This window comes from Schistocerca serialis, chromosome 2, assembly GCF_023864345.2.
Source record: "Schistocerca serialis cubense isolate TAMUIC-IGC-003099 chromosome 2, iqSchSeri2.2, whole genome shotgun sequence".
Classification (NCBI taxonomy): Eukaryota; Metazoa; Arthropoda; class Insecta; order Orthoptera; family Acrididae; genus Schistocerca; species Schistocerca serialis.
Genome location: NC_064639.1, coordinates 595,673,041 through 595,697,683, shown reverse-complemented (window position 1 = coordinate 595,697,683; position 24,643 = coordinate 595,673,041). Strand labels below are relative to the sequence as shown.

At 39.1% G+C, this 24,643-nt stretch overlaps 1 protein-coding gene across 4 annotated transcripts in view; it reads left to right on the top strand.

Moving 5' to 3' along the window:
• Nucleotides 1-24,643, top strand: part of LOC126457618 (phospholipid-transporting ATPase IF-like) — a 650,785-nt gene that overhangs the window by 577,059 nt on the left and 49,083 nt on the right. For all 4 annotated transcript variants that reach the window (XM_050094076.1, XM_050094075.1, XM_050094077.1 and 1 more), the window contains 6 exons: nucleotides 2,115-2,271; nucleotides 2,364-2,466; nucleotides 10,333-10,538; nucleotides 13,820-14,006; nucleotides 16,753-16,898; nucleotides 16,989-17,092. In XM_050094076.1, coding sequence (XP_049950033.1) covers nucleotides 2,115-2,271; nucleotides 2,364-2,466; nucleotides 10,333-10,538; nucleotides 13,820-14,006; nucleotides 16,753-16,898; nucleotides 16,989-17,092 — 903 coding nt within the window. The remainder of the gene's footprint in view (nucleotides 1-2,114; nucleotides 2,272-2,363; nucleotides 2,467-10,332; nucleotides 10,539-13,819; nucleotides 14,007-16,752; nucleotides 16,899-16,988; nucleotides 17,093-24,643) is intronic.

Below are 24,643 nucleotides of genomic sequence, written 5' to 3'. Positions count from 1 at the left end.
CATGTTACACTTTCCACCTTCTAATACCATGTCACCCTCACAACACCCCCACAACGACCCCATTAAGTTTTATTTACATTCCCTCCGCAAACATGCCTTTGCCCTAGCCACGTTACGCTCCCATATTTTATTTTCTCAGGCTTGTCTGACATTTGGAATTACCCCCAAAGGCCTCACATTTAAAGTTCCCATCTCTGGCTGCAACCCTTCTTTCCATCAGTCCCTATACCAATTCCAAACTGAACAATCCATTGCCCTCACCCACCTAATCCTTCACCTACACATCAACTCAGCCAATGAACACACCCGTCAACTATCCTAAATAAAAGTCCTCAGTCTTTCCTCTCCCACATCCACACCAGCTGTTCATAGCATCCTCCTACAGGCCAACCACAAATTAGAACAGCATGCCACCCTCCACCTCAAAAAACTATCCAATCTCCTGGTTTCCCACCTCCGGAAAGGCAACTCACTCACCCTTCACAACCTTTCCAACAAACCTCAACCTCCTCTCATTGCATACAAACCCAGTCTCTCCCATCTACTCAATCTCCCACTTCCAGCTCCACTCCCCCCAAAACCTCAAAATTCCAATCAACACAATCTGGAACCACAACACCCTAATTCAGTAGTTAACCTTTCCTCCAAACCTCTCTCCCAGTCCGAAACCTCTGTCCTATCCAAAGGCCTCACCTTCAGCCCCACTCCCAGATTCAACCAAACAGCCCTTGTCAAAGATTTACTGTCCTACACTCGTACTCTCTGCTGGAAATATCACTTTGCCACGAAGAGAAATGATCCTAATCCTACTCCTAATGATCCAAACCCCAAGACACTATCCAAATTGAACCCAGCCTGGAACGAGTTCCGTCCTCCGTCACAGCGGGACCCACCTCCTCTTCCTCAAAATCACCCTCTCCAAACCTTCCAGGAATTTCTGACTTCCAGCTTTGCCTCTCAATCCTTCTTAAAAGACCTTAATCCTACTCCCAACATCACCACTGCTGAAGCCCAGGCCATCCGTGATCTGAAGGCTGACCGATCCATTGTCATTCTTCCGGTGGACAAGGGTTCCACGACCATGGTACTTGATCGTCGGGAGCATGTGGCTGAGGGACTGCGTCAGCTTTCAGACAACACCACATACAAAGTTTCCCTCTATTATATCCATATATATATATGGACACACACACACAAAGACGATGTAACTTGCCGGACGGGGGTGTTGGCATGTTGATGGACACACGGACACGTACACGGGGTTCAAGCTTTCGCGGGCAGCGGTTGCTTCGTCGGAGGGGAGGGGGTGGGACGGGGGGATGTGGGTTTTGGGGGAGAGGGTGGGGAGTTGTTCCGGTCCCGGGGGTGGGGGGACTTTTATTGGGGGGGTGGGGGGGGACGGGTGTATACTTGTGCACGCGCACGTATCTGTCCGTGTGTGTATGGACACAGGCAGACATTTGTCTGTATATACTGTCCATTTTTCCCCCTAAGGTAAGTCTTTCTGTTCCCGGGATTGGAATGACTCCTTACCCTCTCACTTAAAACCCACATCCTTTCGTCTTTCCCTCTCCTTCCCTCTTTCCTGATGAAGCAACCGTTGGTTGCAAAAGCTTGAATTTTGTGTGTATGTTTGTGTTTGTTTGTGTGTCTATCGACCTGCCAGCACTTTCGTTTGGTAAGTCACATCATCTTTGTTTTTAATTTTTTTGTTTTAAGTCTTGTGTGCTTCCTTTTTCGTGAAGTGGAGCAACTATAGTATTGTTTCAGCTGTGGTTAATTGTGTTTCTCCACATTCTCGACATAATTTTGCAAATTCTTTTTATTTTACTCTGGCTCTGGCTTTAACCATTTCTGTGGAAATACCACCATCTTCTGGCATGTTTCCTTTCATCATACTTTAAACGACTTTACAACTGTCGTGTGGCACAAATGTTTTTATTGCTAACTGTCCTGGACAACAACAAAATTTAATGAAAACTTTGATTGCTTGTACAATTTTCTCTCTGATGTTATTTTCTGTGCCATCTGCCACCTTAACTGTTGAAGTAAAGTCTATTTTATACAGTTGTTGTTCTTGCAATCATCTGATAGTTTTACAATCTGCTTTACAGGGCACAAATTTATGCTGAAAGACATAAACAATTTGGACTGGTTGTTGATGGAGTGAGCCTGAGATATGCCCTTAGACACCCAGAAACTTTTAGAGAAATATGTACAGCATGTACTGCAGTTATTTGCTGCAGGATGTCACCCCTGCAGAAGTGCGAGGTATAATAAATTCACCTCTAAAATGATATGATATTGGCTATGGTTCCATTTTCACGTACTGTTAAGAAATTATTTTAATCATTGGTTTCTAGGTTGTGCAGTTAATGAAATATTCTCCTATGAAACCTGTCACAGCTGCAATAGGTGATGGTGCTAATGACGTTTCCATGATACAGGAAGCACATGTGGGAATTGGTAAGGATATCTTCCAACTAGTTGATTCTATGATCTTAAATATACGCAAATATTGCATGCTGTGTCATGTTTTCTTTTTTTGTAGCAGCTACTACTTCACATATTTTCTAAGTGATATGTATTTTTAAATCATTACGTAAGCATTTTAAAGAATGGGTGATGGTTATCACTTGCAAAACATATATACAACATACTGTTGTCCAATGTTTAAGTAAAGTTGAGGAAGGTGAAATTCAAAAGAGAAAAAGTGAGATATGATTGTCAATGGCTGCCAGGAATCGCACACAAACCAGAAATGTACATTGTGATAGGGAAGCAGTACTTCCTAATGTGAAAAACAGGTAATTCAAAGACAAACGAAAAGACACTACATTGAAACACAGTATCTCAGTTGTGTTTGTGTATTCACTGTGAGCAGAGTGTAGTCCTTTGTCTAAGTTCATGATCTAATATAACAGACACCTAGTTTGGACCTATATTACAAGGCAGAGTCCCTTGACATCGTGAAACAGACCGAAAGTCCTCCCATGATGAAAGTGCACAAAGTATAATTTAAACGCTTGTGTGACATTTCTGAAAAATTGCAATAAATGTTCATCACTGACTAATATAAGGTTGAGCAAAACTAACCACTGCATAACATGACCAACATCTGGCACTAACAGTACAATGAAATACAATTATTTCTAGAGGAAGATACTCAGCAAACCTTGCGAGATAGCTGATCCCATTAAAGTGCCTCATCCTGGGACTCTGAGAGATGTGCCAGCCCTGATTGAATATGCCACACTGATCAACAATGGGGCTGGCAGTGTACCAGCTGACCTGGATGTGGTTTTTAGACAGTTTTCCATATCCACCTAGGGGTAAATACCAAACTAGTTTTAAACATGTCCTGCCTGAGATACACATTGTGCAAACACTTTGTAGCATAATACCACATTTTACCGTTCTAGATGCAGAAAGAATGAGCACACATGGATGGGGGGGGGGGGAGAGTTGGTAGTAAGTTTAACCCCATTGAATTAATAGGCTAAAGCAGGAGGAAGGAAGAAAGGCAGGAAGGATAGCCAGCAAAACTTACAGTCGTTTGAGGAGTTGCAGGTTCATGCTAAATTGTGTACCAAAGCCTTGGTTTGGCTAGACATTCCACTCAGGGGAGAGGGAGAGAGAGAGACAGATAGAGAGAGAGAGAGAGAGAGAGAGAGAGAGAGAGATAATAATGCAGAGACAAACTCATGTACTGAGAAATCAGGCATATCACTATGTGACTGCGAATGAATGAATGAATGAAGGAATGTACTCTTCTCAGATGAATTCTGGTTCTGATTTCAGAATGATTCTCATTGTGCATTTGATTGGAGGGATAGTGGGAGTTAGGAGGTCTCGTGCAAAACAAGCTAGCTCCTCGCAGAAAGGTTTTTGTCATTCTGAGTGCTGGGTGAGTTCATTCTTTTGATCCAAAGGGGCAGTCACCAAAGTTGACTGTCATCCATTGACCTGCACACTCAGAGACTTCTTGTCGCTTTTCTCTTACTACATAGCATGGCACTGCAATCTCCAAGCACTGTAGGGGCAGGCAAAGTTCTTCATAATCAGGAAAGTGTAATTACGTGTAATGCCACTGAATTTATGTCAAACAAAGAGGCAAACGAGAAAGCAAGAATACCATTAAAAGTGTGCTTCAGAGGATTTCAGAAACCACAAACTTCCAGCTGCACAATAAAGAGGATAAAGGAGGGAGAAAACATAGCTACATGTACGTGCAAGGTTTCACTACTTCGGGAAAGATGTGGGAAAAGGAAAAGAAATTTTTATTAGTTAATAAAGATGAACAGGTTGTCATGTGGCTGACTCATAATTTCCACATGACATATGTTCTTTATTTTACATTGTCAGCACCATGTGTGGCTATTTCATTTCAAGTACTCCAGTGAGAAACTGTTGACTTTGAGTGTCTATATTTGTCGAATTATTGCTCATATTCACATAACCTGTTAATATGCTCATTTGCAGATTTGCTAGCTGTAACTTACACATTATGTCAGATATGCATTTGTGCATAGGCTTCAGCTGTTAAACTGCACCTTCCTTAACACATGATGGTCATTCACAACGCAGCCACCATTACCATTGCCCCTCCCTAACCACATTGTTTGTGAAGGTACGGGTCAAGTTATTTTGTGTGTTCTCAGCATTGTGGAAAGATAAATTCATTCATGCCCTTAATGCATGGAGCTACTGATATGAATTAATGCATTTACACATGCAACTTTTCATAATTTCGTACAGCTCAAGCCTTCTTTTAAGGGATGATAATCCCCATCCCTACAAAGCAGTACTGATAAATGAATTTTCACATATGAAGATATCTGCCATATACCGTATTTACTAGAATCTAAGCCGCACTCGAATCTAAGCCGCACCTGAAAAATGAGACTCGAAATCAAGGAAAAAAAATTTTCCCGAATCTAAGCTGCACCTGAAATTTGAGACTCAAAATTCAGGGGGAGAGAAAAGTTTTAGGCTGCACCTCCATATCGAAACAAAGTTGGTCTACTGTAATATGAGGCACAATTTAGGTCAAATGAATGATGATACAGCTACAGTAGTTTCGTTCGAGTCATGAGCTTAGCAGTTAAGCTTTACCAGGTAGCCATTGCTATGCGTCAGGCGCTCTATCCATATTTATACGGGTACCCTTCCTTTTTCACGTGCTTCGTCCTGTTTGAATCGATTGCTTATTTTTCTTTGATCTGATAAGTGCTGTTCTCTTTGTTATAGGTGTTTACGTCACTCTAAGCTGAAAATGCATTACTGTACTGTGTCCTGCACTGTTTGTCGCATTCTGATAATGAGTGTTTACGGCCTGTCGCCGCTCGCGGCATGGCTTGCTTTTGTGCGCACTACTGCTGCTTACAATAAATAAAAGAGAGAGGAATCGTCTCATTGGCGAAACAATGGCAAGAGACTGCTATTTGTTGTTACTCACACTGCTGCTTTCTTTGATAATGATCAACAAAAACCAAATGATAGACTGCGTATGATAGAAGATGTTCTGAATGAGAGTTTAGTGAAAATTTTTCTCTGTTTGAAAATCTTTGCAGACGTCTCTTTAGTACATTACATTCCGCTCAGAAATTAGAGTCATCTTAGATTTAAAACTCTAGTCAATTGTCGTGCTTCATTTCTGACTGTATCACTATTAGGCATAATAATATGAATATAAACATGACATGATATGTATTCTATATTTGCTGTTGTCTCACTCTAGTTTATTAGGCAGACAGGATTTAAATGAGATAGCAGCAAACACGAAACAATACATGGCAAAATGTTTATATTCGTATTAATCTTATGGTGAGGAGAACACTGCATGTGATTCACAATTCATAAAAGTTCCTATCAGCAACCATCTCTTCTCACAGGTAGGAACAAATTCAGAATGTAGAGTTGGCCATATTGACAAACGTCCCAAACAGTCTTGCCAGTCAGATTTTCATAGTACATTGAAATGCTGCTACATTCGAAGATGAACAATACAGAATTTGTATTTACTTCGTTGGATAATGTATGAAAATGCAGTGGTCGAAACTCGAGGCGGAGAAAAAAGCTTGTCTTCCACTTTTTTTTTTTTTTTTTAATGACACAGAGGTTGTGGCGCAGGTATTTACCTTTGTGCCTGCAAAGCATGCCTGTGTAGCGCTACATTTATTCGACGGCAGAAGTTAGTTGTGGCAGCACCTACCAACATTTTTCAGAACTTCCGCTTACTTTGCACTCGATTCTAAGCCGCAGGCGGTTTTTTGGATTACAAAAACTGGAAAAAAAGTGCAGCTTAGATTCGAGTAAATACAGTACACTGGCCAGCATGGTCTGCTGTTCTCAGTCCGATAGAGCAGGGATGGGTAGACTTTTCTCTTTTTGTGCCAGTTCCAGAGTTCTTGGTTATGCAGTGGGCCAGTAGCCAAGCCATGCCGAGGATCAAGCTACAGAGAGGGAGCTCATGCCAGTCAGGGAGGAAAATGTTATGAAAGTGTATGTAAAACTCTGTCAAGGCTCTGTCTTCAAAGAAGGAAGCTAGATTCTAAGAGAAGTAGGCAGCTTGGGCTGATGACATACTTCTACCTAAAGCATCTCAGAAGAGGCTATTAGATGAGGACACCTGTACATATCCATGTTAGTAACTGTCCATCTTCCACATCTTGTGAATATAGAACAAACTTAAACAAAACTGAAGACAAATGTATATATATCAAGTTTAATGTCAGTGTTCGAATTCACACATGAACTCATCCAAATCTCTTTGGATTTCTGATGCATCTGAATATGACTGGCCATCATACACAAATGCAGTTCATGCTTACATTGCTTTATGATCAAAAATATCGGTTCACACATATATGGGGGTGCAACATCACCATATTCCCCTGTCAAAATCCTTCAAGTTTGGATATGTGACACTGCTTAGCAATTTGAAGGAGTCACTGATATTTTCAGAATTAAAGGGATTGTACAATGTAGGCTTTCATGATCAGATGTTTTAGCTGCTGGTAAATCTTCTGGGTTGTGTGGTCGTTAAGAAGGGAAATGTCTCATGAAGCATGGCTATACAACCTGGAAGATTTACCAGGATTAAAGGAAGCTTTAAGCACACTGTTGAACTGTAAACAGCTCAAATTGCAGATTTTCTCATACATGTTTCATGTTTACAATGAACATACTTGAGAATATTTTGAACTTACTTTCCAATTTTCTGGACCTCTGAAATGGCACAAAAACTCATTGTGCAGACCACTCAACTTTATGCACTACTTAACTACTTCATAGTCACCAATCATCATTGTGTTCAAATTCAGAAAAGTTGACATTTTATTATATTTCTTTTCAAACTTGCCCATGCCATACAATAATTCTTAGGTAGGAATATTTTTGCCATTCTTCTCATAGCTCCCACACTCTCTTAACAAATTTTATCAAGTGGAGCCACGTGATACTTATGTGTGTATTTAAACAACTTGTTTATTTTGCAATATTAAATGTAACAACAAAACTAGCTTTTGTAGTTACATGATCATTTTTTTAATCAAAGAATAATTCAGCTGATTATGAGACAGAATTTCTAGCCAGAAATTAATTTGAGGGGATGAAATGTATACTGCTGTCTGTAGACACATATAAAAAGAATAGGAACACACTACCTAGCTTTCAGAACTAATAGTTCATTTGTCAGGGAGAATATATGAATAAGTTGGAGCAGGTTTGAAAGGAATGGCAGATTACTTATGCTCAAGAATGACAGACCCACCTGTTGTGAGGATGAGGATACGAAAAGAATTCCCTAACATATCTCTCTCTCTTAACAGACAAAGGAACTATTAGTTCCGAAAGCTTAGTAGTGAGTCACTCATACTTTTATATGTGTCTATTGTCAGGATCATTTTTGTACTGTTTCATGAAAAATGTTGTTATTACTTGAATGAACCAACATTTGGCATGACTTTTGCTCTCTTGATCTTCAAGCAGTTCACTGCAGCACCCAGAATGAGATGACACCTGGAATTGTGCCCTTTGAAAACTGCATTGTCTTCATAAGAACCAAGCAACAACAGCTTTATCACCAGAAAACATGTCCAATCTTTCCCTTTTGTGTCAACCATCACATTGAAATATTAAAATAACAGATCACTGTGAGAAAACTGTTGCATTCCACATGTCAGATGCATCATTGGTTTCTTGTTTAATGTGTCTTTCCTACAGTATTTTCATTGTTGTGCCCTAACAGCAAAAACCTCTGTTCAGAAATAAGTTTATTCATGCAATGAAAACATTTTATGGAAGCACTTTACGAAATATCTTGATACTGTTGGTGACTTCCATGCAAACTTTGAAATACAGATCAGAAGAAGAATTATAAAAAACAAATTCACTCCACCTTCTGTGGTTTAGGTAGCTCAATGATATCCATGTGCCTCCGTATTGATGTTTGAGGGCTGGACTGGCCAAGAGGCCATAGTTTCCCCACTCATGTTATAGAGTACCAGTAAACTCCCAACCACCATTCCTTAATGAACCAAACTTCCATGTATAAACCATCACATCTCCTGAACTGTGTGTTGCACAATGATATAATTTTGCTGACATGTCCAGTGATATATGTAGATAATGTCTGAAAAAGTGTAGTATATGGGAAAGTACCATGGTTGAATGACTACAGAAGGATTCGAGATGACGTAGACAGAATTTCTATTTGTTATGATGAATGTAGAAAAATGCAAGTTAATACAGGTGAGTAGGAAAAACAATCTTGTAGTACTCAAATACAGTATTAGTAATGTGATGTGCTGCCGTGTAATACAGCCTCTAGGTGTAACACTGCAAACCAATATGAAATGGAACAAGCACATAAGATCAACAGTAGGAAAGGTGAATGGTTAACTGTGCTCATCTATAAAGGAGACCTCCTACAGAGCACTAGTATGGGCTGTTTGTAAGTACTGCTCAAGTGTTTGGAATCCCTACCAGGTCAGACTAAATGGAGACACTGAAACAATGCAGAGTCATGCTGCTAGATTTGTTACTGGCAGGTTCAGTCAACATGTGAGAATTATGGACACACTTTTTGAACTCAAATGGGAATTCCTGGAGGCAACAGCAATTTTCGTGAAACTCTATTCATAACATTTATAGAACCAGCATTTGCGGCTGACTACAGAATGATTCTGCTGCCATCAATTTACATTTCTCCTAAGGACCATGAAAATAAGATAAGAGAAACTATGGCTTCTATGGAGGCATATTGACAGTTGTTTATCTCTTGCTCCATTTGCGAGTGAAACAGAGAAGAAAATGACTAGTAGTGGTAAAGCCGCATTCTGCCATACCCCATATGGTGACTTGCAGAGTAAGTATGTAGTTGTACATGTAGTAGTAAAGAAGCAATAAATTAAAATGTCAGGCCTGATGCTGTGATTTTACAGCAAGAACAGCAAAAATGTAGTAAGCGATAAGCTTTTGTGCTTTCATCATTTTGTGGAGAGTGTCAGTCAGAGAAAGTTTTGTGAAGGATTGGAGTTATTTATAAAGTTTGTTGGAAGTCACTTAATGCCCTCATTCTCAAGCACTGGATTAGAATAGTTTGGGTAATTTACACACAAAATTAATGCTGTATCAACATTTATACAGTTTTTAACCATAATACTTAACTTATTGTGCTGAAATTTTGACATTAGATTATAGCTCTTAATGAGTAGATTATGACAGCATTTTAATTCTTTAAATTCAGTCAATAACTGTTTGAGATATTGAAAATCAAACTTTTCTTCCCCCTGGAAGCCATTAGATATGCAGCCTGCAACAGGCACATTATCCAGGTTAGACGTTTAGTAACATACATCACAGAGATGCATTCAGGAGACAAACTGTGTCACATTAGCAACCATCAAGGAGTGTTATAGACATCTACAAAACTCTTTCTAAGTAATGGGACAAACTGGTAATGGAGCTTTTGAACAACCTCATGGTGCTGAAAAGCAGGTGTGGCAGCTAACTGTATCTCTTTCTCCTGTTACAATATCCTGGATTTTCCATTCTTTCTCCTGTTAGTTATTTTGATGTAGAAGAGTTTCTCCAGTTTTATTAATTTTTTAAATGTTTTATCTTCAGTTTTAGAACTTTCCTAATTATATCTTGTGGATACTGTTGTATGCCGCCAAATGTCTTGTAATTAAGTTCTTGTTCTGTAATTTTCCTGACATTGTATTTCGTGCCACTTATTTTTTAGCCCCAGTACACTACTACAGTATTTTGTATTACTTTTCCCATAGGCATATTACTTTTAATATAGGCATAATTTTTTTCTTTCAGGAATAGTGGGAAAAGAAGGTCGACAAGCTGTAAGGTGTTCAGATTTTGCATTTGCACGATTCAGATTTCTGAGACGCACTCTTCTTGTGCATGGCCACTGGTATTATGAGCGCATATCAACACTTGTACTGTACTTCTTTTACAAAAACATATTTTTCATCACACCGCAAGTCTTTTTCCAGTTCCACTGCCTATATTCAACACAGGTAATGATTTAAAGTAATTCATGCCATACTTAAATGTGTCACAAAAGGCTTTTATCTTTTTTAAAAAACAAAAGTGGTTTGACAGCTACACCTGAATTATTATGTTACAATGACAGTCCAGGCTGATATGCTAATTTACAGAAACACGAATTCACACATTACTAAAGTTTGATATGAGGCAAAGTGAAAAGTTCTCAACCTGATATTGATATCAGTGAGGTTTTGTTCTTATTATGTTGGTACACATTCCACAGTAATGAAAGCCAAGTGTTTAACTTGATCGATATAATTTTTTTTTATGCGGTCGCTCAACTAGATGGACTGGAACACTGCACTGTCACAAAATCCTTACTTTTTGATGGATTGTCACTAACAGAAATCATTCTAAGTTGATGAAGTCTACTCTTTCATTTTTTAAATTACAAAATGGATGACCAAGTTGAAACCAGGCCAAACTTTCCTCAAAAAACTCCACAAAAACGATATCCCTAAAGTGCAATCACAGTTAAAAACATTAAGAAAGTGCACAATTGAACAATTGTCAATAGAGGCTCTATGGAATAGCTGAGGCTATGAGCATAGCAAAAAAAGAGTATATTTGACATGCAGAGTTGATTATGAGAAAGCTTTGTGCAAAATAATTGTCACGCTTTTGAAAGCTGACCAAAGGCTAAAAACAGTTTTCTCTTAAATGTTTGGACCATTTTCAAAAAAATCCAACAGATTTTCAGCCCTGAGATATTAATGTGGATGTGATGTCGAGCCTCCATTTCAAAACAAAAATGTAACTACTGTCATAACAGTAGATGGAAGCCACTAGTCCTGTACCAGTTCGCCTACCTGGGAAGCAATATAGATTCTTCTTACTGGTTAACTGTAAAAGGATAAAACAGTAATACCAACCAATAAGCAAGTCTTCTGGGCGGAAAAAAGAGAGAGAGTTGCAAGAAGAGGCCTGGACAAAAAAGTGAATGGGGTGGGACTTTCATCAAGACAGTACAAATGACCATAACATTGCTTCTGCAGTGGTAAAAGAGAAGGATTTAAAATATATGTTACATCCACCCTATTCTCCAGATCTAGAACTGTTTAACTTATAGGTATTTCCATATGTAAAGAAATTTTCAAATTGAAGGCCACTGAATAGGTTACAGCAGCCAATTATGAGAATTTTATAGAATTTCAGAATTGCACTTCAGAGATAAAACTTATGTGAACAAAGTTTTCACTGCCAGGCCAAGAACTTTTTACCTTACCCTCATATGTGTAACAAATACTCTGGTAGGAAGCAATTTTGGAGAGGAATCAGTGTGTGTTTGTTTGTGTGTGTGTGCAGAATTAAATGATAGAATATTGAAATACTTTTAAAACTGACCATTTTGTGCCAAAATCACTAACTCCTACACTAGTAATGGACTATTTCATTATTGGCAAACAATTACAGGAACAGATAAATATAGAAATGCTGATGCAGCAACAAGCACAGCAACAAGACAGGCCCTCTACCTATATTCAGAATTTCTTTTTTTTTATTACAGAATCAATAAATAGCTGAATAAATGTAAATTTTCATTAGTTTCTCTGTGTTTGGAGGGTGCTGGTTCTGAAACTTTATCTTCAGGTAATGGAGCAACTTTTCATTAATTAAATGTAAATTTTTTAAGTAAAAGCCACTCAACTCCTTTTGTGTGATCTCTTTAAAAACTCAAGTACATTCCCTGTAAATACCCTGTGTGATGTTACCATGGTCTCAGTTCATAATCAGCTTGAGTTGCAGGAATTACCATGAATCTAGAGTCAAATAGATGAACACATATGACAGACAAGGGCTATAATTGTTTTTCTGGCTGACAAAACTACATACAAATTTCCATTTGAGGTCAGGGACACTGTTGTGGAACATAATCATGAGTTTTGGCCTTAATATTCAGTTGAATTCCAAGAATTCTAACCATAAATAATCCAGGCCTTTAAGATAATGAGAATTTGTTGTTTGACCTACTGCTAGAAATTTCTTATTAAATAGTCCTTTCCAACTGAACACAAAATTTGACCATGTCACCTCTCTATTCTTTTACATATGTATTTTCTTCTGTTTGGGGGTCTTTGGATCAAGCACACAGCACTGTGGCAATTTATGAGAGGCCTATATTAAAACTGTCTTTTCTTCTGACTCTAAAAGGAAGTTGATGCAGATTGCATCGAACCAGTCAACACCCCTGATAAAAAAAAGAAAGAAAGAAAAAAAGATAGATTAACTGGAAGCTGCTCATCTGCAGTTGTTGAGCTGACCAATTTTGATGAAAATTTCCACTGAGTAAGGACAAAGTTTAAGCTCAGTAACAATTGCATAACTATGATACTCAACAAACAGGACTTCAGCATGGCCAAAAATCCTGTTCCTCTTTTGTTGGTCCTTGTGCAGTGTTACCTCTTCAGTATCTTCCATTGGATAATAGTTGCCTTATGAATCATAACAAGGCTTTTCATTTGCTCAGATCCTCAAAGATTGAAACACAGTTCATTTTTGTATTATTGGGAGCTTTCCAACTATCTTTGCTCAAACACATATCTGGCATGAAGATTACAACACCCCTTTTTCATGTTTTCTTGGGGGTTATGTGTTGTCAGTATTCATGGCAATGGAGAAACTTTTGTAGCATTCCTACTGTCTTATGGGGAACACCACTGACAAATACTGGCGAGACTGTCTACCATTACCCGGCACACTTTTCATCATATTGTATGCTTCCCAATCTATTTTCCTTACTTTGAAACAAATTTTAATGTCTTTCTGTTTGGGCACCATATTCCTGGAAGCATTAGAGTAGTACTGTTGATTTAGTGTCAGAATATAAAATGCAGAAATATTATTGTTTTGCATTCATAGGCATTCACAGCTGAAACTTTGAGGATTATAAGGACAAAAATTGCCAGCTGATTTTAACAATATTCTTCCAGGAGGATATGATTCTTTGATTTGGAGGACATTGAACATTTATCCAGAATAAATTTTCTTTTCTGTAAGGGCCTTTATTTCTAGCTTATTGGTTTGCAGCATTGATTAACAACTGTGTAGTTGTCTTTCCTGAGACAGATCACATCAAATTTGTACACTGCATGTTGACACTTAACACACACACACACACACACACACACACACACACAAAAGTTTTGAAAGTGTCTAACATTTTTCTTTTCAAATTTCGATGTTTATTTAATATATCTTAATATCATGTTATTACAGTATGAAACATTGATGTATGGCATTAATTTTTCAGGCCTTGTATGACAGTTTGTATTTAACAATTTTCAATGTGATTTGCACATCATTACCAATTCTTATATATGGTATATTTGAGCAAACACGTCCATCAACGAAATTAATTGCCTACCCACATTATTATAAAGAAATTTCAAGAAATGTGTATATGACTTGGTCAACATTCTTCCAGTGGACATGTTTGGGTAAGATAATACATTTCTTTTTATAATGAAATATTAGAATTTTTAATGGTTGAGTGTGTGAAGCACTGCAAGGATGTGGCTGAGTTCAGCAGAGCTTTGTTCATGAACTCACTGTCCCATAAAATATGGGTACAGAACTACATTGAAATAAAACACAAAATAGGCTTTAGTAAGAAAGGAGATAATTGGCAACAACTAGGATAGTTGCAGCTAGAAAGGAAATACAGATGTAAGGTAGAGAATGAACAGAAAATGACAAACCACCTGAGAAGGAATATCTTAAAGACAAAACATTGGGACTATAAAGATTCAGTCTCAAGTTTTTCATTCTTTTCCATAAATAATGAATCACACAAACATTTCATGAATACTATATAAGTTCCTAATACAGACTTCTAAATTTGAACAGTACATAGAGTTTTATTTTCTTCTAGAACTAATATTTTTTTGCACTGTAGTTAATGTTTTCAAGCAGAAGCACTTTTTAGGGTTATACTCTGATAAAGCTATAACTAATCATTCAAGAACAAGGGAGAGAACACCACTCAACATACAGAGGAATCACTGATCAGCATACAGCCACATAAGCAAGGATTGAAACACTGTGATGTGATTGCCCAAATGTAGTAAATGGTTGTTTCTAATTGACATGGCAGTGTGGACATGGAATGTGCAAGGAAGAAGGGGGACATTCAGGTGTAGAAAGAGTGAGAGGCTGCATAAGAAAAGGCCAAGAGTACATCAGCAGAGACAACTACACCTGGTGCTGCAGGAGTAGAGACATGTTGCACACAGGAATGCAGAACATGGCTAAAGGAATGGTGGAGTAGGGACAGAATATAGGTGGGCTGTTGAGAAGACAGTGTAGAGCACGGAAGAGAGGATATGGTGTGAGATGGTGACAAAGGAGGAGAGTAATTTATTTATTTATTTAATTGTATGGTGATTTTATACAATATACAGTTGATATAAGGCAAATGATTTTATACATATGGTATTAGACAAGATTAAACCTTAAAGTGTGTGTTTTTCAACCAGTTAATTAAGCTGGGTGTGAGAGTGAACAAGTCATCAGGAATTCCAGCGTATGAATAAAGTGGACAGTGTTGGACTAAATGTTCAGTTGTCTGCTCTTGTTGTACCTGAAGTGGGGCTGGATCAGTTCACCAGTGTGTGAATGTAATCAAGAAGAGCAGACAATTGAACATTTAGTCCAGTGCTGTCCACTTTATTCATACCCTGGAATTCCTGATGACTTTTTCACTCTCACACCCAGCTTAATTAACTGGTTGAGTGAGATGTACACATAGACAAACAATTTAATTACAAGTAGATGTGTGGAGGAGTCTTAATCCTAAATGAAGTGGACAGGAAGTATTTGGAAACGGGATCAGGAAAGTGACTTCAGTTGCCTTTTATTACAAATTGTGCGGAGAAATATTTTCCCAAAAATCCTACCTGTCTCTTCCAAAGTGGTATTCCATTACTTGCACAACCTTTGAGATATCCTAGTCCGTCTTATGAAACTCCTACCTTCAACTCCACTTCCATATATCCTCCAAAGAGACCTGATGTAAGATCTATTTATTGCACTAAGCCATCTAGCACATTCTTTGTTGCAACCACTGCACCATTTGCTATATGAGCTTGGCCACAATTTATTTACATGTATGAATGGCTATTACCAAACTATGGACAGTGGTATGCTTGACCATACAGATGGAGAACACATGTGGATCAACACTAACTAGTCAACTTCAGTGGCTGCTTTTACAACTCACACACACTAGTCTTAGTTCCTCTCCTCCAAAATACTCTGCTCCTATTTCCATTTCATTTCCGTCCCTCTCCCCACCAGTTTCATATTTCTTCCCACTCCTTCTTTAATTATAGCTAATGTGCAATCTCATTCTATTTCTTATCTCACACCAAGTAGGTTGGTGGAGAAGTTAATGCATAGGACTCAGTTCAGTTGAGTATTGAGGGCCAATTTTCCATTTGGCTAAACAGTAGAGTGAATGTTTAAATAAGCTATAGCTGTCCACCACTCTTATTTCATTCAGTCTAAGCTTGTGTCCTATCACTAATGACGTCAACTTTGATGTGACTTTAAATGTTAACCTTCCTTCTTTATGCCTCTTCTCATATTGTGTGTGCTGTATTTTCCTCCACACTGTTTTCTTGATAGCCTCCATTGACCTTGCCTTTTATCTCATAGTTCATTGCATTTATGTAAGTGACTACTCAAGTCTACAGTTGGAAATGTCTCTACCCATGTATTGCTGCCCTTCCTACTTTCTCTTCCTCTCCTTCTTATTGTATCTAGCACTGCATTTTCCTCGACTTACACATTCATCTCACTTGCTCCATCTGAAATAATGATTCAGTGAAGAAGACAGGCAGAAAATTGAAAATTATAAGTTCCGAAGTTGTGTTGCAATAGTCACCGCTTGTTTATGTGGCTTCACATTCTCCTGTGCTTCCTTTGCACTGTGAATAGTTGTCTCCTCTCATAATACTGTTTGGTTGTGTATACATTTAGTGGCAGAATGTCACTATGATCATCATATGAATTTTGTGATGTCAATATCTGTAGTATCATAATATTAACAGCTGTTGAGAACAGCTGACTGTATTTATCCATTAAAAGTTTTGAAATTTGCATTTTACATTTGTTAACAGTGGCTGTGTTAGGAATTTGATGCATTGGCAATGCCTACAGAAAGTAAATTTCTCTACTTTGCAGGAATATGGCATTCAGTGGTTGCTTATTTCTTGCCATGGCTGTTACTGGCATCAAATCCAGTGCTTCTATATGACAGTAGCCCAGTTGATTTTGCTGGCTTTGGAACAATAATTTTTCATAATGTAATGGTCGTCTGCAACCTTAAGGTAAATGTCTATTCCACTTAAACAACTACTGAATAACCTTTCTACATAGTTCTTTTATACAGGTATTAATTAGACTTACTTTATTTACAGCTGTGGTTGCATAGCCATTATTGGACTTCACTTTTTATTGGATCACTCCTACTGTCAATTTTTGGGACAATCTTTGTTGTTCTGATTTACAATTTCATCTTTTGGTAAGTTGTTAGGATAATAATGATTATTTATAAATTTAAAACAGGAGGTAAGACATAGAAACTAAGCTTTATGTTAAAGTATCATTTTCGCCTCCACAGAAGTGGAATAAGTAGCAACAGTCACGTTAAATAACATAGATTTCTAATTAGAAACAGCACCATCTAATGTCCAGACTGCTGTCAGGTAGATAGCAAGATGTTCTGCTCATGGTCTGTTTGCGTACAAAGTCATGCCTGCTGTCAGAGGAGAGGCCCAGAGGCAGGTGCCGATACCTGTAACTTTATGTTCTGTATCATCATTGGATGACATTTTTGGGCATGTGTTCTTATCCTCATTTTGTTCTTCAAGACACCTTCTACATATCTTCAAAGTTTGTCGTCGTAATTTTGAAACATCATGCATGTTTACAACACAGTCATGAAATTTCTGTTATCAAAATATTAAGCAGATGTATTTATGAAATTATTTCCACTGCTTCTGTCATTTTTCACAAATATTTATCAGCCCAAGCTGTTTCTGCAGCATGCTCCCATCACCATGTGCTTTGTGTGTGTGTGTGTGTGTGTGTGTGTGTGTGTGTGTGTGTGTGTGTAAGTCTTAAATGTGATAACATTTATTTGATGGGTGAGGTTACTTACTGAAATGTAACTCTGTACAGTAAGACAATTTATTTAATGTATAGCTTGAACAAGTTGTATGTATAAACCATTCATTGATGCCCTTACATTTTTATTGTATATGTATTTGTCTGGCACACAGAGTACAGCAGTAAACACATCACCATCACTCAAGACTTTTACATTCAATTGTTTACATTCCAAATGTGAAAGTGTCAAGCGATGGTGTTGTGTTTATTGCTATGCTCTTTGTGCCAGACAAATACATATCCATCAAAAGTAGGACATCAATGAATGATTTAAACATGCAACTCATATACGGTACTCACTGAAATAAATTGATTTTTCTGTACAGGGTTTAATTTCAGTATGTAACCTCACTGACACACCCAGCAAATAAACCTCATCACACTTCGGACTAATGTGCATGTAACTGTAAAGCATCTGATGATGTAGCATGTTGCTGAAACATGTTATGTTTAAAATTAGTAGAAATGGACTGAAGCAGTAAACATTATATTTATAGTACTGTTGCTGACATCAACCAATTCCATACAACACATATGAATTTTAAGTTTATGCAGATACATGCTTTATTTATCCTGCATTTATGCTATTTGTGCACTTAGCTGTTTTACCAAATTACACAATTATTCATGTAAGAACAGTGCTACCACTGGAATGCGTGTCAAATTTTGGACTAGATCTGTCAGCTACTGTAACGTAAGACATGTGAGGACTGTAGGTACAATGTCTAAAATCTACATCAACATCACACTGTGATTCCCTTTTAGTGATTGTGATAATATCCCAGAAAAAGTCGTGAGTCATATATTATTCTCACACTCAAAATACAAAGTGCCTAGAGATTTTTTTTCCAGATGCAGCTAAAGAATGATGCTTTACAACCAACCTCTCTCAAAAACCCTTTTCCACATCTTCATATTCATATTTATTTATCACCCATTGATCATGATATGGAATTCACCAGGTAGATACACATAACAAGTAATTACATTTAGATACACAGATAAGTGACATATATATATATTTAAAATAAAGATGCTGTTACTTACCAAACAAAAGCGTTGGTATGTTGATAGGAGACAATAAAAAACGCACAAACACACACACAAATTTCAAGCTTTCGCAGCCCAAGGTTGCATCGTCAGGAAAGAAGGAAGGAGAGGGAAAGACAAAAGGATGTGGGTTTTAAGGGAGAGGGTAAGGAGTCATTCCAATCCCGGGAGCGGAAAGACTTACGTTAGGGGCAAAAAGGGACAGGTATACACACACACACACACACACACACACACACACACACACACATCCATCTGCACATATACAGACACAAGCAGACATTGAAAAGGCAAAGAGTTTAGGCAGAGATGTCAGTCGAGGCGGAAGTACAGAGTCAAAGATGATGTTGAGTGACAAGTTATGCACGAGGGGCGGCAACTTGAAATTTGCGGAGGTTTAGGCCAGGTGTGTAACGGGAAGAGAGGATATATTGAAGGGCAAGTTCCCATCTCTGGAGTTCTGATAGGTTGGTGTCAGTGGGAAGTATCCAGATAACCCGGACGGTGTAACACTGTGCCAAGATGTGCTGGCCGTGCACCAAGGCATGTTTAGCCACAGGGTGATCCTCATTACCAACAAACACTGTCTGCCTGTGTCCATTCATGCGAATGGACAGTTTGTTGCTGGTTATTCCCACATAGAAAGCTTCACAGTGTAGGCAGGTCAGTTGGTAAATCACGTGGGTGCTTTCACACGTGGCTCTGCCTTTGATCGTGTACACCTTCCGGGTTACAGGACTGGAGTAGGTGGTGGTGGGAGGGTGCATGGGACAGGTTTTACACCGGGGGCTGTTACAAGGGTAGGAGCCAGAGGGTAGGGAAGGTGGTTTGGGGATTTCATAGGGATGAACTAAGAGATTACGAAGGTTAGGTGGACGGCGGAAAGACACTCTTGGTGGAGTGCGGAGGATTTCATGAAGGATGGATCTCATTTCAGGGCAGGATTTGAGGAAGTCGTATCCCTGCTGGAGAGCCACATTCAGAGTCTGATCCAGTCCCAGAAAGTATCCTGTCACAAGTGGGGCACTTTTGGGGTTCTTCTGTGGGAGGTTCTGGGTTTGAGGAGATGAGGAAGTGGCTCTGGTTATTTGCTTCTGTTCCAGGTCGGGAGGATAGTTGCGGGATGCGAAAGCTGTTTTCAGGTTGTTGATGTAATGGTTCAGGGATTCCGGACTGGAGCAGATTCGTTTGCCATGAAGACCTAGGCTGTAGGGAAGGGACCGTTTGATGTGGAATGGGTGGCAGCTGTCATAATGGAGGTACTGTTGTTTGTTGGTGGGTTTGATGTGGATGGACGTGTGAAGTTGGCCATTGGACAGATGGAGGTCAACGTCAAGGTAAGTGGCATGGGATTTGGAGTAGGACCAGGTGGATCTGATGGAACCAAAGGAGTTGAGGTTGGAGAGGAAATTCTGGAGTTCTTCTTCACTGTGAGTCCAGATCATGAAGATGTCATCAATAAATCTGTACCAAACTTTGTGTTGGCAGGTCTGGGTAACCAAGAAGGCTTCCTCTAAGTAACCCATAAATAGGTTGGCGTATGAGGGGGCCATCCTGGTACCCATGGCTGTTCCCTTTAATTGTTGGTATGTCTGGCCTTCGAAAGTGAAGAAGTTGTGGGGCAGGATGAAGCTGGCTAAGGTAATGAGGAAAGAGGTTTTAGGTAGGGTGGCAGGTGATCGGCGTGAAAGGAAGTGCTCCAACGCAGCGAGGCCCTGGACGTGCGGAATATTTGTGTATAAGGAAGTGGCATCAATGGTTACAAGGATGGTTTCCGGGGGTAACAGATTGGATAAGGACTCCAGGCGTTCGAGAAAGTGGTTGGTGTCTTTGATGAAGGATGGGAGACTGCATGTAATGGGTTGAAGGTGTTGATCTACGTAAGCAGAGATACGTTCTGTGGGGGCTTGGTAACCAGCTACAATGGGGCAGCTGGGATGATTGGGTTTGTGAATTTTAGGAAGAAGGTAGAAGGTAGGGGTGCGGGGTGTTGGTGGGGTCAGGAGGTTGATGGAGTCAGGTGAAAGGTTTTGTAGGGGGCCTAAGGTTCTGAGGATTCCTTGAAGCTCCACCTGGATATCAGGAGTGGGGTTACCTTGGCAAACTTTGTATGTAGTGTTGTCTGACTTTGTATGTAGACTTTCAGTCTGAAAGTCTACATACAAAGTCCACATCAAACCCACCAACAAACAACAGTACCTCCATTATGACAGCTGCCATCCATTCCACATCAAACCGTCCCTTCCCTACAGCCTAGGTCTTCGTGGCAAACGAATCTGCTCCAGTCCGGAATCCCTGAACCATTACACCAACAACCTGAAAACAGCTTTTGCATCCCGCAACTACCCTCCCGACCGACCTGGTACAGAAGCAAATAACCAGAGCCACTTCCTCATCTCCTCAAACCCAGAACCTCCCACAGAAGAACCCCAAAAGTGCCCCACTTGTGACAGGATACTTTCCGGGACTGGATCAGACTCTGAATGTGGCTCTCCAGCAGGGATACGACTTCCTCAAATCCTGCCCCGAAATGAGATCCATCCTTCATGAAATCCTCCCCACTCCACCAAGAGTTTCTTTCTGCCGCCCACCTAACCTTCGTAACCTCTTAGTTCATCGCTATGAAATCCCCAAACCACCTTCCCTACCCTCTGGCTCCTACCCTTGTAACCGCCCCCGGTGTAAAACCTGTCCCATGCACTCTCCCACCACCACCTACTCCAGTCCTGTAACCCGGAAGGTGTACACGATCAAAGGCAGAGCCACATGTGAAAGCACCCACGTGATTTACCAACTGACCTGCCCACACTGTGAAGCTTTTTATGTGGGAATGACCAGCAACAAACTGTCCATTCGCATGAATGGACACAGGCAGACCGTGTTTGTTGGTAATCAGGATCACCCTGTGGCTAAACATGCCTTGGTGCACGGCCAGCACATCTTGGCACAGTGTTACACAGTCCGGGTTATCTGGATACTCCCCACTAACACCAACCTGTCAGAACTCCAGAGATGGGAACTTGCCCTTCAGTATATCCTCTCTTCTCATTACCCGCCAGGCCTCAACCTCCGCTAATTTCAAGTTGCCGCTGCTCATACCTCACCTGTTATTCAACAACATCTTTGCCTTTGTACTTCCGCCTCGACTGACATCTCTGCCCAAACTCTTTGCCTTTACAAATGTCTGCTTGTGTGTGTGTATGTGCGGATGGATATGTGTGTGTATGCGAGTGTATACCTGTTTCCCCCCCCCCCCCCCCCTAAGGTAAGTCTTTCCACTCCCAGGATTGGAATGACTCCTTACCCTCTCCCTTAAAAGCCACATCCTTTCGTCTTTCCCTCTCCTTCCCTCTTTCCTGATGAAGCAATCGTTGGTTGTGAAAGCTTGAAGGTTGTGTGTATGTTTGTGTTTGTTTGTGTGTCTATCAACCTGCCAGTGCTTTCGTTTGGTAAGTCACATCATCTTTGTTTTTAGATATATTTTTCCCACATGGAATGTTTCCCTCTATGTAAAAGATATTTCAATTAGCAAGCTTTCGGAACCAGTGGCTCCTTCTTCTGCAAGAACTGTTGAAGGGATGGAAGAGGGATGAAGGAAAAGGCCTGGTAAGGCTTAAGAAAAGGGATAGAGCTTAGCAAAGTTGTCCAGAACCCTGATTAGGGGAGACTTACTACATGAGATGAAAAGAAAAGACTGCCAATGGCCAGCATCAGGTATGAGGCTCTCCAAGTCTGCTGTTGGTCTCATGGGAGTCAACATGCTAAATAATCTTTCACTGTGTAATAACATTTTATAAGGAGATGTGAAAAAACTTTTGTTGAGGTACTTTAGTTTTAATCCCTAATATTCAATACTGTTTTGAGCTCTCACTTTGTGTTTGCTTTCTAATTGCACTGGTTCCTGTGTTGGGTTTGTGTGTACAGGTATTTGTGGTATAGTGATGTACATTTTTCTTGATATACACTGATGTTTGGAAAATATACTGACAGGGCATAGCCATGATCTCTCTAAATCATTCAGGCCAGTGAGCTCCCTTATTCATTTTCATTTTTATCTTTTGTAATTTAAAAAATTTTCCAAAGTTTTCCAGAAATTTATACCATAATAATAATAATAATAATAATAATTTTATTGTCGTTCAGCTGATTACAGCAATAGACACAGTCAAGAGCATATATTTCTACATAAACTACTATATCGATGTAAATTGGTTTACATAAAACAGGTACACGTTAGAATACAGTATTTTCATCTTCAAAGAATTCATCAATGGTGTAAAACGGATTGTTCACTAGTAGCTTGTATAATTTAGCTTTAAAGATATTTACAGGCAGTTCTTTAAAGTCAGCACTTAGTCTATTAAACATCCTTAGTCCAAGAACTAGGTAAGAGTTATGCGATTTTGATAATCTATGATATGGTATGTCTACAGATGTTCTGTTTCTAGTATTATGGCTATGAATATCACTTCTCAACACAAAATTAGACACATTGTTTCTAATGTACATTAAAACATTGTAGATGAATAAGTTTACTACTGTAAGACACTGCAATTTAATAAACAGAGGTTTACAATGTCCTGTGTTATCAGAATACATTATTATTCTTATTACTTTCTTCTGTAAAAGTAAAATGTCATTTACATGACAGCTACTACCCCACAGTAAAATTCCATAAGAGATGATGCTTTGGAAGAAGGCAAAATATGCTGATCTCACATAGTCATTGGGAACATGTCTTTTTAAATTTCTAATTAGATAAATAACTCTTAAAAGCCTGGCCAATATATTTTTAATGTGTGGTTCCCATGTCAATTTATTGTCAATAGTAACACCTAAAAATTTAACAGTTTCTAATTCCTGGTAGTTAGGAATCTCTTTGAGGCTAAAGTAAAGTGTCTGGGTTTTGTTTTCATTTAGCAAGAAGCCATTAGCTTTGAACCATAATGAGGACTGAGCAAGGGTATTTTCGGTCAGTGTTTTCAGTGTACCTAGATCAGAGCTTCTATGTAGAAAAGTTGTGTCATCAGCATACAATATTGTATGAGAATTTATGAATAAGGGCAGGTCATTAATCATTAGTATAAACAGTAAAGGTCCAAGCACTGACCCTTGAGGCACTCCGTACCTAACATTAACCAAATTTGATTTCTCCCTACCAATGCACACGACTTGTTGACGGTTCTCTAGAAAAGACCTGAACATATTTATACTGTTGTCATCAAAACCATAGTAAACTAACTTATTCAGCACAGTGTCATGCTCTACACAATCAAAGGCTCTGCTCAGCTCACAAAATGTAGCCTTGGCATAGTCCCTAGCCTCGAACACATCTAGGACTAATTTTACAAGGGAGTCCATTGCATCCATTGTGGATTTACCTTTCCTAAATCCAAACTGTTTATCACTAATTATATTTAGTTTACCCAAGTAGGCACTAACTTGCTCATACATAATCGTTTCTAAAATTTTTGAAGAAACTGGGGTTATGGATACAGGTCTGTAACTAGCGGGACAGTTCTTTTCCCCTTTTTTGTGTATGGGCACAACTCTAGAAATTTTAAGTATGTCAGGGAACTTACTTTCAACTAGGCATTTGTTAACACAAAAGGTTAAAGGATAAATCACACAATCAATAACATCTTTCAACAAATTACATGACATATCATAGTAATCAACGCTAACTGAAGGTTTGAAATTTTTCACTATTTTTAGGATATTATTTGGGCTCACTTCTGTGAAAGTGAAGGTGCTTGGGGGAAGCTTTTCAAAGCAGCTGTCCATAATACTAAGTGCATTTTCAGGTGGTTTGATTATTGAACTAATAATTTCGTCAATGGACTGAATGCAATAT